The sequence below is a fragment of the Podarcis gaigeae genome, assembly GCF_964106915.1.
Source record: "Podarcis gaigeae genome assembly, chromosome: 2".
Taxonomy (NCBI): domain Eukaryota; kingdom Metazoa; phylum Chordata; class Lepidosauria; order Squamata; family Lacertidae; genus Podarcis; species Podarcis gaigeae.
In genome coordinates, this window is record NC_139679.1 from 76,640,268 (window position 1) to 76,653,724 (window position 13,457).

The 13,457-nt window shown below is 42.5% G+C and overlaps 1 protein-coding gene across 1 annotated transcript in view; it reads right to left on the reverse strand.

Annotated features, from left to right (window-relative positions):
• The window catches only part of LOC310839575 (inter-alpha-trypsin inhibitor heavy chain H3-like), a 62,670-nt gene that overhangs the window by 23,320 nt on the left and 25,893 nt on the right, over positions 1 to 13,457 (reverse strand). Inside the window, exons 16-23 of the mRNA XM_083728206.1 lie at positions 10,590 to 10,802; positions 9,604 to 9,624; positions 6,768 to 6,934; positions 5,347 to 5,451; positions 4,547 to 4,709; positions 4,205 to 4,315; positions 3,815 to 3,940; positions 3,615 to 3,731 (exon numbers count right to left, since the gene is read on the reverse strand). Coding sequence (XP_083584332.1) covers positions 3,615 to 3,731; positions 3,815 to 3,940; positions 4,205 to 4,315; positions 4,547 to 4,709; positions 5,347 to 5,451; positions 6,768 to 6,934; positions 9,604 to 9,624; positions 10,590 to 10,802 — 1,023 coding nt within the window. The remainder of the gene's footprint in view (positions 1 to 3,614; positions 3,732 to 3,814; positions 3,941 to 4,204; positions 4,316 to 4,546; positions 4,710 to 5,346; positions 5,452 to 6,767; positions 6,935 to 9,603; positions 9,625 to 10,589; positions 10,803 to 13,457) is intronic.

Sequence of the window (13,457 nt, forward strand, 5' to 3'; positions counted from 1 at the left end):
TCCGCTCCTTCCTCCTGGGCCGTGTTCAGAAAGTGGTGGGGGGGATGAGTGTTCAGACCCCTGGGCTCTCACTTGTGGGGTGCCTCAGGGTTCTGTCCTCTCCCCCATGCTTTTCAACATTTACATGCAGCCGCTGGGAGAGATCATCAGGAGGTTTGGGCTGGGTGTTCATCAGTATGCGGATGATACCCAGCTCTACCTCTCTTTTAAATCAGAACCAGTGAGGGCAGTGAAGGTCCTGTGTGAGTGTCTGGAGGCAGTTGGAGGATGGATGGCGGCTAACAGATTGAGGTTGAATCCTGACAAGACAGAAGTACTGTTTCTGGGGGACAGGAGGCGGGCAGGTGTGGATTCCCTGGTCCTGAATGGGGTAACTGTGCCCCTGAAGGACCAGGTGTGCAGCCTGGGAGTCATTTTGGACTCACAGCTGTCCATGGAGGCACAGGTCAAATCTGTGTCCAGGGCAGCTGTGCACCAGCTCCATCTGGTACGTAGGCTGAGACCCTATCTGCCTGCGGACTGTCTCGCCAGAGTGGTGCATGCTCTGGTTATCTCCCGCTTGGACTACTGCAATGCACTCTACGTGGGGCTACCTTTGAAGGTGACTCGGAAACTACAACTAATCCAGAATGCGGCAGCTAGACTGGTGACTGGGAGCGGCGCCGAGACCATAAAACACCGGTCTTGAAAGACCTACATTGGCTCCCAGTATGTTTCCGAGCACAATTCAAAGTGTTGGTGCTGACCTTTAAAGCCCTAAACGGTCTCAGTCCAGTATACCTGAAGGAGCGTCTCCACCCCCATCATTCTGCCCGGACGCTGAGGTCCAGCGCCGAGGGCCTTCTGGCGGTTCCCTCATTGCGAGAAGCAAAGCTACAGGGAACCAGGCAGAGGGCCTTCTCGGTAGTGGCGCCCGCCCTGTGGAACGCCCTTCCAGCAGATGTCAAAGCGATAAACAACTACCTGACATTTAGAAGACATCTTAAGGCAGCCCTGTTCAGGGAAGTTTTTAACGTGTGATATTTTAATGTATTTTTGGTTTTTATGGAAGCCGCCCAGAGTGGCTGGGGAGGCCCAGCCAGATGGGCGGGGGTATAAATAAATAAATAAATAAATAAATAAATAATATTTATAATAATAATAATAATAATAATAATAATAATAATAATAATAATAATATTCAGCTCAAACGTGAGAGCTCTCTCAAAAGTTAGTACATGACAGGTACCCTACTCTGTGACTGCTCTGTTTTCTCTATCCTGATACATCTTCACTGTGTTGGAGGGACTGTCATGTAGTTGGTACATATAAGCACATATGAAGGGATTGTTCAAAGGTGGCTGAATTTTGGAGTAAGCTGATTGCTGAGATCTCTTTGGTAACTAAACAAACTATTATTCCCTCTTCCCACCTGGCACTTTTGAACCTGTATACAGATATAGAATGGGACTCCCTCAACTGGAGGACTCAGGCTTGCCTCCCTCCTCTAAATCAGAAGAGGAGTCTCTCATGTTTCCCCAGCCCCCAAAGGCTGCATAACAAGCTAAGATCAGTTAACCCTTTTGGAGAGGTGGCGTTTATGGAACTCCAGGTCCAGAAAACATATAAGACTTCATTTGGAGCTCAGTGCTTGCAGAGACAACAGCTTGCAAGGCATGACCCTCGGATCTCTCAAGGGTTCTGTAGGAGCTCTGGATACCCTGGACTCTTATATAGAGTCCTTGATGGGAAACTGCTGGGCATCTTCTGTGAGCATTGAGCTCTTGTAGAATAGGAGGATATCATCAATCAACTGTTTCATGGGCAAGGGAGAGTTGCAGTGGGGAACTCCCTTCTTTCCACCTCTACTGGACAATCAGTGATTTTTTTAAAAATAAAAAAATGCTTATCACATCTTTAACAATAAGAACAACAAATATTTTTCCACAATAAGAGTTATAAAACACCAAGATTGGAATTTCCATAAGAGTAGCATGCTCAATAACTGATTTGGTGTTACACCAGTATAACAAACATACAAAGAAGAAGAAGAAGAATGCAACAAACTAATCAAACTACAACTAATATATAGTAATCATGATTCACATAAAATGAAAAAAATCAACCCAAAATATAGTGCAAAATCTTAAAATAAATAATACTTTGAGATTAATGGAAGTAATAGAAATGATTAAACCTTAATTCAAAATAGTAATACAGCTAGAGCACCAGTAGTATAAGTGATGTTATGATAAAGAGGTTTTATAAAAGAAATCTTTCCCTTTCCTCCAGTTCACCAAAGGAAGGGGAGGTTATACAATATGAAAAACTGCTGCCATAAAATTACCAATTGTGGCTGTGCTCATAAAATCTATAAAGTCAACTCAAGTTGCAGTAAAATTGTCTTTTTAAATTTGTCCCCGTGGAAGTCTCAATCTATTTGTCAATTTTTTCTAATAGTGCAGTCTGCCATACCTTTCTATACCAATTTATAACATTTACTCCTTCTAGGTTCTTCCAGTGTCTTACTATAATAGTACTCGCTGCTTGCATAAGCAATCATATCAGGTCATTATTAATGTGGACAAAGTGTTAAAGTAATTTTGCCAATTTCCACAAAGATGAAGAACCAAAATTGCTGTATTAAGGGGTAGTCTCCCTCCCCAAATGATAATAGGTACCAGTTAATTGACACCCTCTCCAACTTATTAGTGAGGGATGTTAGGATTCATTCACTGTGTTGTAGTCATGGGATTGTTTATATCACATGACGGTGTAGGTTTTCATTCCACATTGTGGGAAGTGACAGCGACAGGATGTTTTTATTACTGTGTTTCCATGATGTAGGATTTTTGTCCTCTGTTCTTTCTCTTTGCTGTCTGATGCTGAAGAGGAAGGAGCTGAGTTACGATGCTCTGAGTGTATATATGTAAATAAACGTAGATTAGCCAAATTGCTGCGCTACTGAGTCTGAACACTGACTGCCTATACTCTGCTGATCCTGAAGTGTGCGGATGCCTCTTGGTATTAGTCGCTGTGATGTTCAGGCTGGATAAAACTTTTGAATCTCCCGAAAGACCAACCAGGAAGGAAAGAACATGCCAGTCGAGCATGTGTCTCTGCCGGGCTCCTACTCATGTGTAGGACCTCCTGACAATTAGGGTGCATCAACAGCAGTCTTCTGGGCATTAAATAAAATCTATGTAATTTTTAAAGAATATCTCCCAATTCCTTGCCAAAGTTGAATGGAAAGGAGGTTTTGTCCAAAGACTGTTCATCTTTCATAATGTTATCCCACTGCTATTTCACAGTGTCTATAGGGGACAGTTAAAAGGGGACAGTAATAGTTTATAAATTAGTAATAGAATACCTTTTCTACGGTTTCTCCAGAAAACAATGGTTTCTCAAATAAGGTGAGTTGTCTACTTGCAATTTCTCTAATTGCCCTAATCACAAAACCGTAAATAATCCTGCAGCAGGCTCTAAATGACTTAAGCATATACTCAACAAAAGCATCCACTAAACTCTGCAGGCATTCTGTCTAAACTGCTTGGAATAAATGATTATGAGACACCCTCTCTCCATTAACTTAAGTGTTGGTTACATTTCAAGTTGATTTTAGAGTACTTGGTTACCTGATCTAGTTTTCGTCCGGACATTGAGCCACTGATATCTATAATGAAAACAACATTCTTGGGCAAATGTGAAACATTTTGTGGTGCAAAGAAATGTACAAAGTACCCGTTGACCATCTGCAAAACAAAAACAAAAACAAGTGTTGGATGACATTGCAATCACATCCACTGGCACATCAGTTCACATCAGTTCTCTTTACCTGTAAATTGCCTGGGGTTTCTCTGTTCACATCGTATTTTATGACAAAATCTCCACTCAGCAGTGTTGTTTGACAATCTACACAAGTTCGCTGTTGATCCATGGTAGGCTTGAAAGAAACATGACCCTGAAAGCACAAGGATCCATCCATGTGAAATTTTAACAAACAGTTATGAAAGGTTTTTTGTTCTTCACCTGGCGTTACTATTGAAAACATGAACAATAACATTGCAAGAGAGTAAGTACCTTGAAGATTAAATACTCTGAAAGTACAAGGCAAAGCCATAAATAAACATCTAGCCCAGACCTCCCAATTAATTATTGCTGTCTCAAGTTTAGTGAACATTTTTAGTGCTGTGGAACTGTCCTTATGTATCATTGTAAAACATACCTTTTTCCCTGAGAAAGACTTATGTATGACTGGTAACAAGTCATTGGTGATGAAAGATCCTTCTGCGTCCAGAAAGCTGATGCCCTGGGGCTCAAATATGTTTGCCTCAATCTGAAATGTTAATTTGAATAATGCTGTAATTGACAAAGTCACAGATACTACAGTTCGGATGGAGTTAAGCATCTTAACTCCAAACACCCTTGCAGCAAAGAGAAGTAACTCAGAACCAATCACCTATCTTCTTTAACAAGATGCATCCAGTTCTTTGAGCTTTCGTCACTCATTTAATACAATTTTGGCAAACCTTTACAACAGTTCCATTTGATATAATAGGTACATTACCTCAAATTTATTGACAAGCTGCTTCGGGTTTACTTTTAGAAACAACTCATATTTTCCAAAGGTTCTCTTCAATAGCTCCTCATATTGCAGCTGAAAAGTGACTTTGCTGGCTGCTGCAACGTTGACTGAAACACTGAATTTTTCAGTCTTTCTTCCAGAAGCCCTTCACAGGTTAAAAAGAAGTTTGTTACAAGATTAACAGCATTAATGTTACAAAAGTAACAATCCCATTGAAACCCTTAGATCTGTAAACTTTTTTTAAAAAATCCAAATCTCCAGGGCCTGATGAGCTTCACTGAAGGAGCTTGTGGGTGTTAACACAGAGGCTCTGTCTATAATCTTCTTGGATAATTCTTGGAGCACAGGTGAGGTCCCTGCAGACTGGAGATGGACAAATGTTGTACCTATCTTCAGAAAGTTGCGGGGGGAGGGGAGAAGACCCAGGTAACTATAAATCAGTCAGTTTGACATTAATATCAGGAAAGGTCGAAGAACAGATAATTAAACAGTGAGTCTGTGATCACTTAGAAAAGGATGCAGTGATCGCTAAAGCCCAGCATGGGTTTCTCAAAAACAACTTGTGCCAGACAAATCCAATTCCTTTTTTTGAGTCGAGTTACAAGCTTGGTGGATTAGGAGAATGCTGTGGACATAGATCTCAAGGAGGTTCACAAAATAAGAATGAAAAATATAAACACAAAAACCACATAGATGACCCTCAGGGTCCCTCCCCACTCTCTAATACTATGATTCTATGAGCGTAAATAAACTATCAGGATATGGAAGGGTCTCACTCTCACTTTACAAGACCTGCAGTCTGTCCTCTTGAAACTGCCTTTTGATACTGTTGCTGGGCAGCCTCTTTTTCCTTTATTGTTCCAGGGTAGGTGACACCATCAATAGTCCTAGAGAAGAAACAGCAGGTAAATATCTGAACTTCTTTGCAGATATCTGAAAATAATTTCATTGGCCTTCTTCGTGACTTATCATCTAAATCACATTGCTTCCCTCCACATTACAGTTTACAGGACTTCGTCTTTTTCTGGGTACATTGCACATTTGTTTAAACGATGAATGTTTTCAACTGTCTTAAGCCAGGGGCATCCAGTGTGGTGACTTTTCAATGTTGTTGGATGCCAGGTGTCATCATCCCTGACCTTTGGCCATGTTGTTGAAGTCTGATTGGAGGCTGAGACCAACAACAATGCTGTTAATACACCCAACACCCCTGGGTTAGGTGTATTAAATACCATGTACTGGAATATCAATTGTTTTGCAGTCAAAGAGGAAGGGTCTGAGCTCAGAGTACTTGCTTTCCATGCTTAAACCCTAGGCTCAATCCCTGGCACTGAGAAAAAGTCCTGTCTGAAACCCTAGAAAGCTCCTACCAGTTAGTAGACAACACTGGGCTAGATGGAAAGAAGCTTCCTGGGTTCCTCTGAGAAGAAAGGGACGGCTATTACCCCAAAGAAGACTTTTGATGAACTCATGTGCCAATGTAGCTGAGCAGTAGCAGCTGGTGTGATGGGACAAACCCACAGATCCACCCTCCTAACACTGGCACTGGCACAGCTCTCCTGAACAGTACAAGACAGCACAGTGGCAGAGCTTTGCAGCTGAAACAATAAAATGCATTGTTCTGTTATTGCGCATAAGTGGCTTTGTTCACAGGAAGCTTGAGGTAGAGCTGCCTTCCCTAAGCTGGTGCCCTTCAGAGGTTTTTTTGACTACAACTTCCATCATATTGGATCATTGTCACCAGGTTGGTAAACGTTAGGCTAAGTATTGTATGAGGAAACTGTAGTTTTTACCAAATATGCAGTCATGAGGAAAACTCATTCCACATAGAGGGCTCGTTGTTAAAACAGTGTTGGGTCAAGTATTGGACAAGTTGAAAGAAAAGTGCAGAGGAGGAAAATTTAACCCACCAGCTGAGCAACTGCAGACATTCACTCAACACATTTACTGCACCAATTTTCCTATCACATGTGAAATCCAAGTTGCAACGTGCCTTGACCAGTCATTGTGAGGGGAGAAACATCACAGATATATTTTCAGGGCCACGGAGCCTATTTGTAAACTAACCATTACCCTTTAACTAAAGAAATCAGATGGAAAGCAAAGAAAATAATGAAACACCAAGTATTTTAAGTCTCCGAAGATTGAGTTGTATTGTGCTCAATTCCTCAAGACAGTTGTTTAGAAAGTAAGTTGTACTCACATGGTGAAGTTGGTGATGAAAGCCGTCTTTGGAAGCTCCACATCAAATAAGGCTTCCTTGGACACATTGGCACGATTGACAGCTCGACTAGTGATGGCATTGTGGGAAAATCGGGAGGTAACGAAGCACTCAATTTTCAGGCTGTAAATATCTATTCCATCAGTGATCTGGAGAGACAGAGAAACTAAAAATCACCACCATTTGTTTGATGCAATAGTGAAACAATAACCAATCAGAATTTGAATGAGCAAGATATGTATAAATCAAATATTTATTTCAGTACACCATTTTAATCCCTCAACGTGGAACAGAAATGAAGCAGTAGATAGAATTACCACTCATTTTCTTGATATTTTTGATACAAAAATGGAATACCATTATCCTCACTACTATATTGGCAAAGTGCTACTGTTATATTTTTATTTTTATTTATTAAATTTGTATACCACCCTATACCCCTAGATCTCAGGGAGTCTTTAAACCTCCTTTGTTGACCACTAGCATTACGCTTTCCATTTTTATGTTTGGAATAGAGTAGTTGCTTTGGAAGTTGATAATCAGGCAACCAAACAACATGACCAGTCCAACAAAGTTGATGCTGAAGAATCCTTGCTTCAACACTGGTGATCTTTGCTTCTTCCAGTACACTGGCATTAGTTCACCTGTCTTCTCAAGCCAGTCTAGCCCCTCCCCCTTCTCAGGGTGAACAGAGTGGATCCTGCTGAGGTATTCAATTGCCTCATTCCTTGAATCAGAACAACTGAATCTGTATCCACTGACCATGTGCTGGTTCATGACTAGGGGCTTCCAGATTTCATGGTCCTGCGCTCATTAGCATTTGCTGATCACCATGGGACATTTGGATTGGGGTTTAGGATGGGTTTCTGGAAGACACCTGTGCGTGAATTTGTTTTAAGTGTGTAGATCAGTTGACCAACACACAGTCATCGCAGTGTCACAATGACTGGTAGATTCTTATCTGCTGCAGCCTTTATCCACCTTCACAGCCATTGTAACATACCACTTGCTATCTTTCGCCTGTTCTGCCATTGAGGACTTCTTGGATCATTCTTTGTCTAGCTCTTTCCCTTTGACCTTACTGCCTTGGGTGACCCTGCTGGGAGTACAAGACTCTTGACAGCTTCACTCACAAGGGTCGTAGGAATGGGCAATCCCACTCACCACAACAAGTTGATGATCCAGTGAGTGAGTCATTATTGGTGCCTGTTATTGGACCCACCCAGAAACATTACAGTGTGAAGTATCTCTGAGGAGGAGAGGTATTTCTTGATTGTCAATATTGCTAACTATTACTTCAGAGAGGAATTGTAGAGACTACCAGGAGTCAAGTGACAAACTTAACCTTGCTCTTGAGTGCTTATTCTATCTAAGGAGAAAAACTCTCCTAGTATAGCAGATCCTTCATTTGATTCCCCCCACTCCACTCCACTCCACTCCATTTTATTTTTATTTTTGTTACTTCAAAACCATTGTAGTGGCTCAGATTTTGATAAGAAAGGGGGTTGTTATTAACCTTTCATCACTTCCCAGTTGCTCAATAGGCATAATACACATGTGTACTTTGGGTCCTGAACATGCAGCAAACCCCCAACCTATCCCCAAAAGAAAAAGGAACTTAGTGCTGATTTTTTGTTTGTTATTCCTGCTTGTTTATTTAACCCCTTATTTCTACATACCCTTTCCCCTGTCCTTGATTTATTAAGCAACTTAGGCAAATATGCTGAACAAAGTTTGATTGCAGCATTACATTTCAAAAACATGCATTCTTTCTATAATTCAGGGAAACCCAAATTGACTGAAGGCATTGATTCCCAATCTCTAGATACTGTTGGACTACAGCTGTCATCATCCTTGACCACTGACCATGAAACTTTCCTATCTTGCACTGCAAATTCCATATCTTGAAATAATTAGCAGGGCTAAGAGCATTAATATTTAAAACAGAACCAATGTAATAATAAAAGGTTTTGTCATTAATGGGATGTACCTATAACTAAGGGGTTAACTAACTTTCTTTGTTCAAGGGCCGCAATGCCAGCAGTGGGAGTATCTCCACATACATGCACGACACATGCCACATACATGCAGACCACAGACACTCAGCACACATACAACACACAAACTTAAGAGGCATGCAGGCATAGAGCACTCCACTCTCTCACAACACACACTTATACATATACTTTGCACACAAACATACATGCACATACAAACAACCAGCATTTTCTGCCCTCCCTACTGGGGTGGAGATGGCTGAAAAATGCTGCAAAGGGCAAGCAGAGGGTTTGTCTCCAAAAAGAGTGCTGTGCTGCTTAGCACTGAGATCAGGAGACAAAATCCCACTGCTTGATCTTGAAGAGTAAAAGGCAGCATCTCCCCCACTCTCAATGGGGTGGTGGTAAAGATCAAGCAGAGGGCTTCTCTCTGATCTAAGCGCTGTGGAAACCCTTTGCTTGCTCTTTACAGAGGATTTCTAGGGAGTGTGCAGATGGATATTTTTATTTTAAAAAAACCTTTTATTGATTTTCAGACTTGCATCCTAGGACATATCATTATTGACAAGCAGTACAAAATACAAGAAAAGGGGACATCATATTAAACATATTATCTTCACACCAGATACTGAAGGTGGTGGTGGTGGTGGGGTCACAACCAAATGGTCTGTGGAAAGGCAGAGATATTTTGTGTCCTGATTTCAGTGCTGAGATTGGGAAATTAAACACTAAAAACCAGGCAGAGCACGTTATCTCCCCTCAGGCTATCCTCCCCTATACGCCAAGAACAACCTAAGTTTATAAATAAGACGAGTACTTACAGAATTTGCAACATTTCTTTTCTGCAAAGAAAAAACCGAAATAATAGGTTTCATTATTACCATATTCATTTGGAAATGCTCACACTAATAGGCGCATTTCAGTTTATTAGCCCTCATCAAGCCCATCACTGACTCCAAGCATTTGTCCACTTTATTCTGAGGGTTCGTTCTGATCATTCTGGAGACTAGGTGCAGAAGAGATGGGGAAAATAGGAAGCTGTCTTATACTAAGGCAGACCATTGGTCCATTTAGCTCAGTATCGTCTAACCTTACTGGGAACAGGTCTGCAGTGTCTCCCAACCTTTCACCACTCAAGATGGAACATGGGCATTACAAGACTAGCAGCGGGGCCTCTACTGATCTGACTTACCCATTATCTGAATTGTAACCTACAGTGCAACCCTATCTTCTCAGAGGTAAGTCCCATGGAATTCAATGGGCCTTACTCGCACAGAAGTGTGTACAGTGGTACCTCGGGTTACATACGCATCAGGTTACATACGCTTCAGGTTACAGACTCCGCTAACCCAGAAATATTACCTCGGGTTAAGAACTTTGCTTCAGGATGAGAACAGAAATCGTGCTCCAGCAGCACGGCAGCAGCAGGAGGCCCCATTAGCTCAAGTGGTGCTTCAGGTTAAGAACAGTTTCAGGTTAAGAACGGACCTCCGGAACGAATTAAGTACTTAACCCAACACTGTATAGCATTTCAGTCCTAGATGCTTATAATGCCAATGGACACACCTGGCATCTAGGGATCCTTTGAGTACAAGAGATAATATCTAGGATATCTAGGAGTCTACTTTGATACGAGAAATAATCCATACATCACTCTGTTTTTGTCCTACGGATATTCATGCACTGGAAGAAATACATTTACACTTGCAGAGCCCTGCCCCGAAGCCTTTCGATGGCATTTCAATGCCAACACGGGATTGTTTGTATCAATCCTATGATTTCAATCGCTGCTTCTTTGTATTCTTACCTTGATGTTTCTGATATTAGAGATTAAAAAATCGGATGTTCCAAGTGCAGGAATCAGTGCCAACAGAGTACAAAACAGGAGCTGGTTCCCCATGGTCAAAGAATGAATAAGAAAGCAGGAAGGATGAGCAGCCTTATAATCCATTTTGCAACAAGTTAATAGGTAACCAAAGCCGCAAATATTTATATACGGCTTTGTCAAGGATTGCTGGGTCTCCAGCATCGCAAGGTCAGAGGTTCATGTCCTGAAGCTGACAAAGCCAAAAATTTGAGCTGGTGTTGAGACAAAATTTAAGTGTGCCAGTGTGGTGTAGTGGTTAAGAGCTCCTCCACATGCAGCTGCTGGGTGACCTTGGGCTAGTCACACTTCTTTGAAGTCTCTCAGCCCCACTCACCTCACAGAGTGTTTGTTGGGGGGGAGGAAGGGAGAGGAGAATGTTAGCCGCTTTGAGACTCCTTAAAGGGAGTGAAAGGTGGGATATCAAATCCAAACTCTTCTTCTTCTTCTTAAGTGTAGGATCTTGAGGTGTCTTTTCAGTGCAGATTTTTGGGCTGTGCCCACACGTCTCAAAATTGGGCTGTCTTTCCAGCTCAACCCCACAGCCTCCTCATCTTCAAAAATGAAGCAGGGAAAATGAAGAAAAGCCAAAGGGGAGGCAAGTGCCTGTACCTTTGGTATTCTTGTTTGCTCCCAGACTGAGGGAGGTAGTTGAACCTAGCTGCAGAGTGGGCTGTGGAGAGGACAGTGGGGCTCACTGGTTGATGACTTGGGCTGCATACATGATGCCCTCTTTGCCACAGGCCCACTGGACAAGGCTGTTTGACACATTTTCAACAGCTACCCTGAGATCTCACCTAGAAGTTCCCTTCTGTAGGCAGCCATCTTACCACAGGGAGCTGAGGGCCACGTGGCTGTGTCCTGGGTGCCCCTGTCTGTCACATTAGCCAGCTCACTGTGAGTTCACCAGTGTTTTCATTGGGTGTCCCATGTGTTTCCCTCTCTTGTGTTAGGTATCATCTGGGGTCCCTGCAGGATGTTTGGATAAAAGTATGGTTAGCGGTCTGCTCTCTATGCAGCTGGTGGCAATTGCTGAAGGCATTTCTAGATGCCCTTTGAACCTAGCCTTACCCTTGAGGAGCTGGGATTGAAGTGCGCATGGCGTCGTCACTCCGGCCTCCCTGAGCCACTTTGTGATCCTTGCAAGGTGGCGCAGGAGAGACTCAGTGAGGGCGGTGTGAGCAGCGCCCCCAAAACATGTGCTTGGGGCGATTGCCCTGACAGCCCCCCACGATATGCCCCTGCCTTCAGGTCTTGGAGTGGAGAGAGAAAAACAATCCGATCCTGGCATTCTAGTTTCTTCACGAAAAAAGAGCGAGAAATTCCTCAAATGCAGGAATACTGCCATACTCTGCCCAGATCGCTCAGACTCATGTCTGTTCTGATGCAGTTAAAATAAAATATTGTTAAACATTAAGGACATCTAAACATCTCCATCGTCTTTTCAGTGCCTATTGAAGACCTCCCCCCCCCCCCAACAATTTTCCCAATAACTTTTTCAACTGGGGATTTTTATCCCAGTAACTGCATGGAATTTGGATGGTTTAATATATGAAATTGTTTTAATTTTGGATGTTATTATTCTTAATCACTTTGCGGTGTTTCATAGGAAGCAATTCATAAATGGAATTCAGTAAATGCCTAAATAAGAACATCAAAAACATTTAAAAACTGTCACATATCTTCACAGCTAACTGTCACATACCTTCACAGCAAGGTTGCTATATTTTCTGGGCATATCATCTGCATACTGCAGACTTCAGGTTGGAAAGGAGCTCTGGTCTCATTGCAGGTTGGAGTGGCTTATGACAGCCTTGCAGTGTAGTTCTTGCTGAATACTGTAGGTTGAGGGGTCAGGCTGAGAGAGTAGTTTATAACAACCCTGTATTCTAGTGCTGTTACCTCCATGTTACATGTCGGCATTGGATTGTGACATTCATGAATACGGTAATGTGGTTCACTGGTTTACGTTTATTACAACTTGGGAAGGAGGAGAGAGAGAGAGAGAGAGAGAGAGAGAGAGAGAGAGAGAGAGACTTACAGCAGCTCTGCAACCACTCTGAATATGACAGGTCAGAGGGGCGGCTGAGACTAGCTTAGATTTCCCACCCTCACTAGTATCAGAAGGTCTCATACTCCACTGACTTGCATTCAAATAGGTTCTGCTTTTCAGAAACTCCCCCCACATTGCCCCCCAGTTTTGTTCTTTAAATAAACCAGTGGAACCTAGGAAGAGCAGAGGTCCCTCTCTTTGCTGCCATTGTGGGGTGTTTTTTGGGGGGTGGGGGGAATTTGTTGCCAAGTCACAAATGAAGAGAAATTTTAGATTTGTCCCTTGATTTCTATGGACAGCTTTTAAAAGGTCTATGGACAATGGGGAAGAAGTTTATGTTTGTGTGATAAAGAACACAAGATTGCTAGAGAGAAGAAAAAGAAAAGCCAGGAGGGGAAACATAACCATTTTGGCTAGTAGCCATTTATTGCTTTATCCTTCCTGGGAGGCTTGAGTGGCGCTGTGGTCTAAACCACTGAGCCTCTTGGGCTTGCTGATCAGAAGGTTGGTGGTTCAAATCCCTGCGACAGGGTGAGCTCCCGTTGCTCGGTCCCAGATCCTGCCGAGTAGCAGAGCAAGGTCAGGTGGTACCCAGTGTGGAAAATTTATTGTCACACACCCCCACACATTGAATTATTATTATTATTTGCCTGCAACAATGGGTTGACTTTATTTCATTGGGGGGGGGGGGTAAAGTTGTTGAGCTTTTACAGAACCAACCTTTTTTTGGGGAGGGGGGACATTGTGTGCCTTGTGGC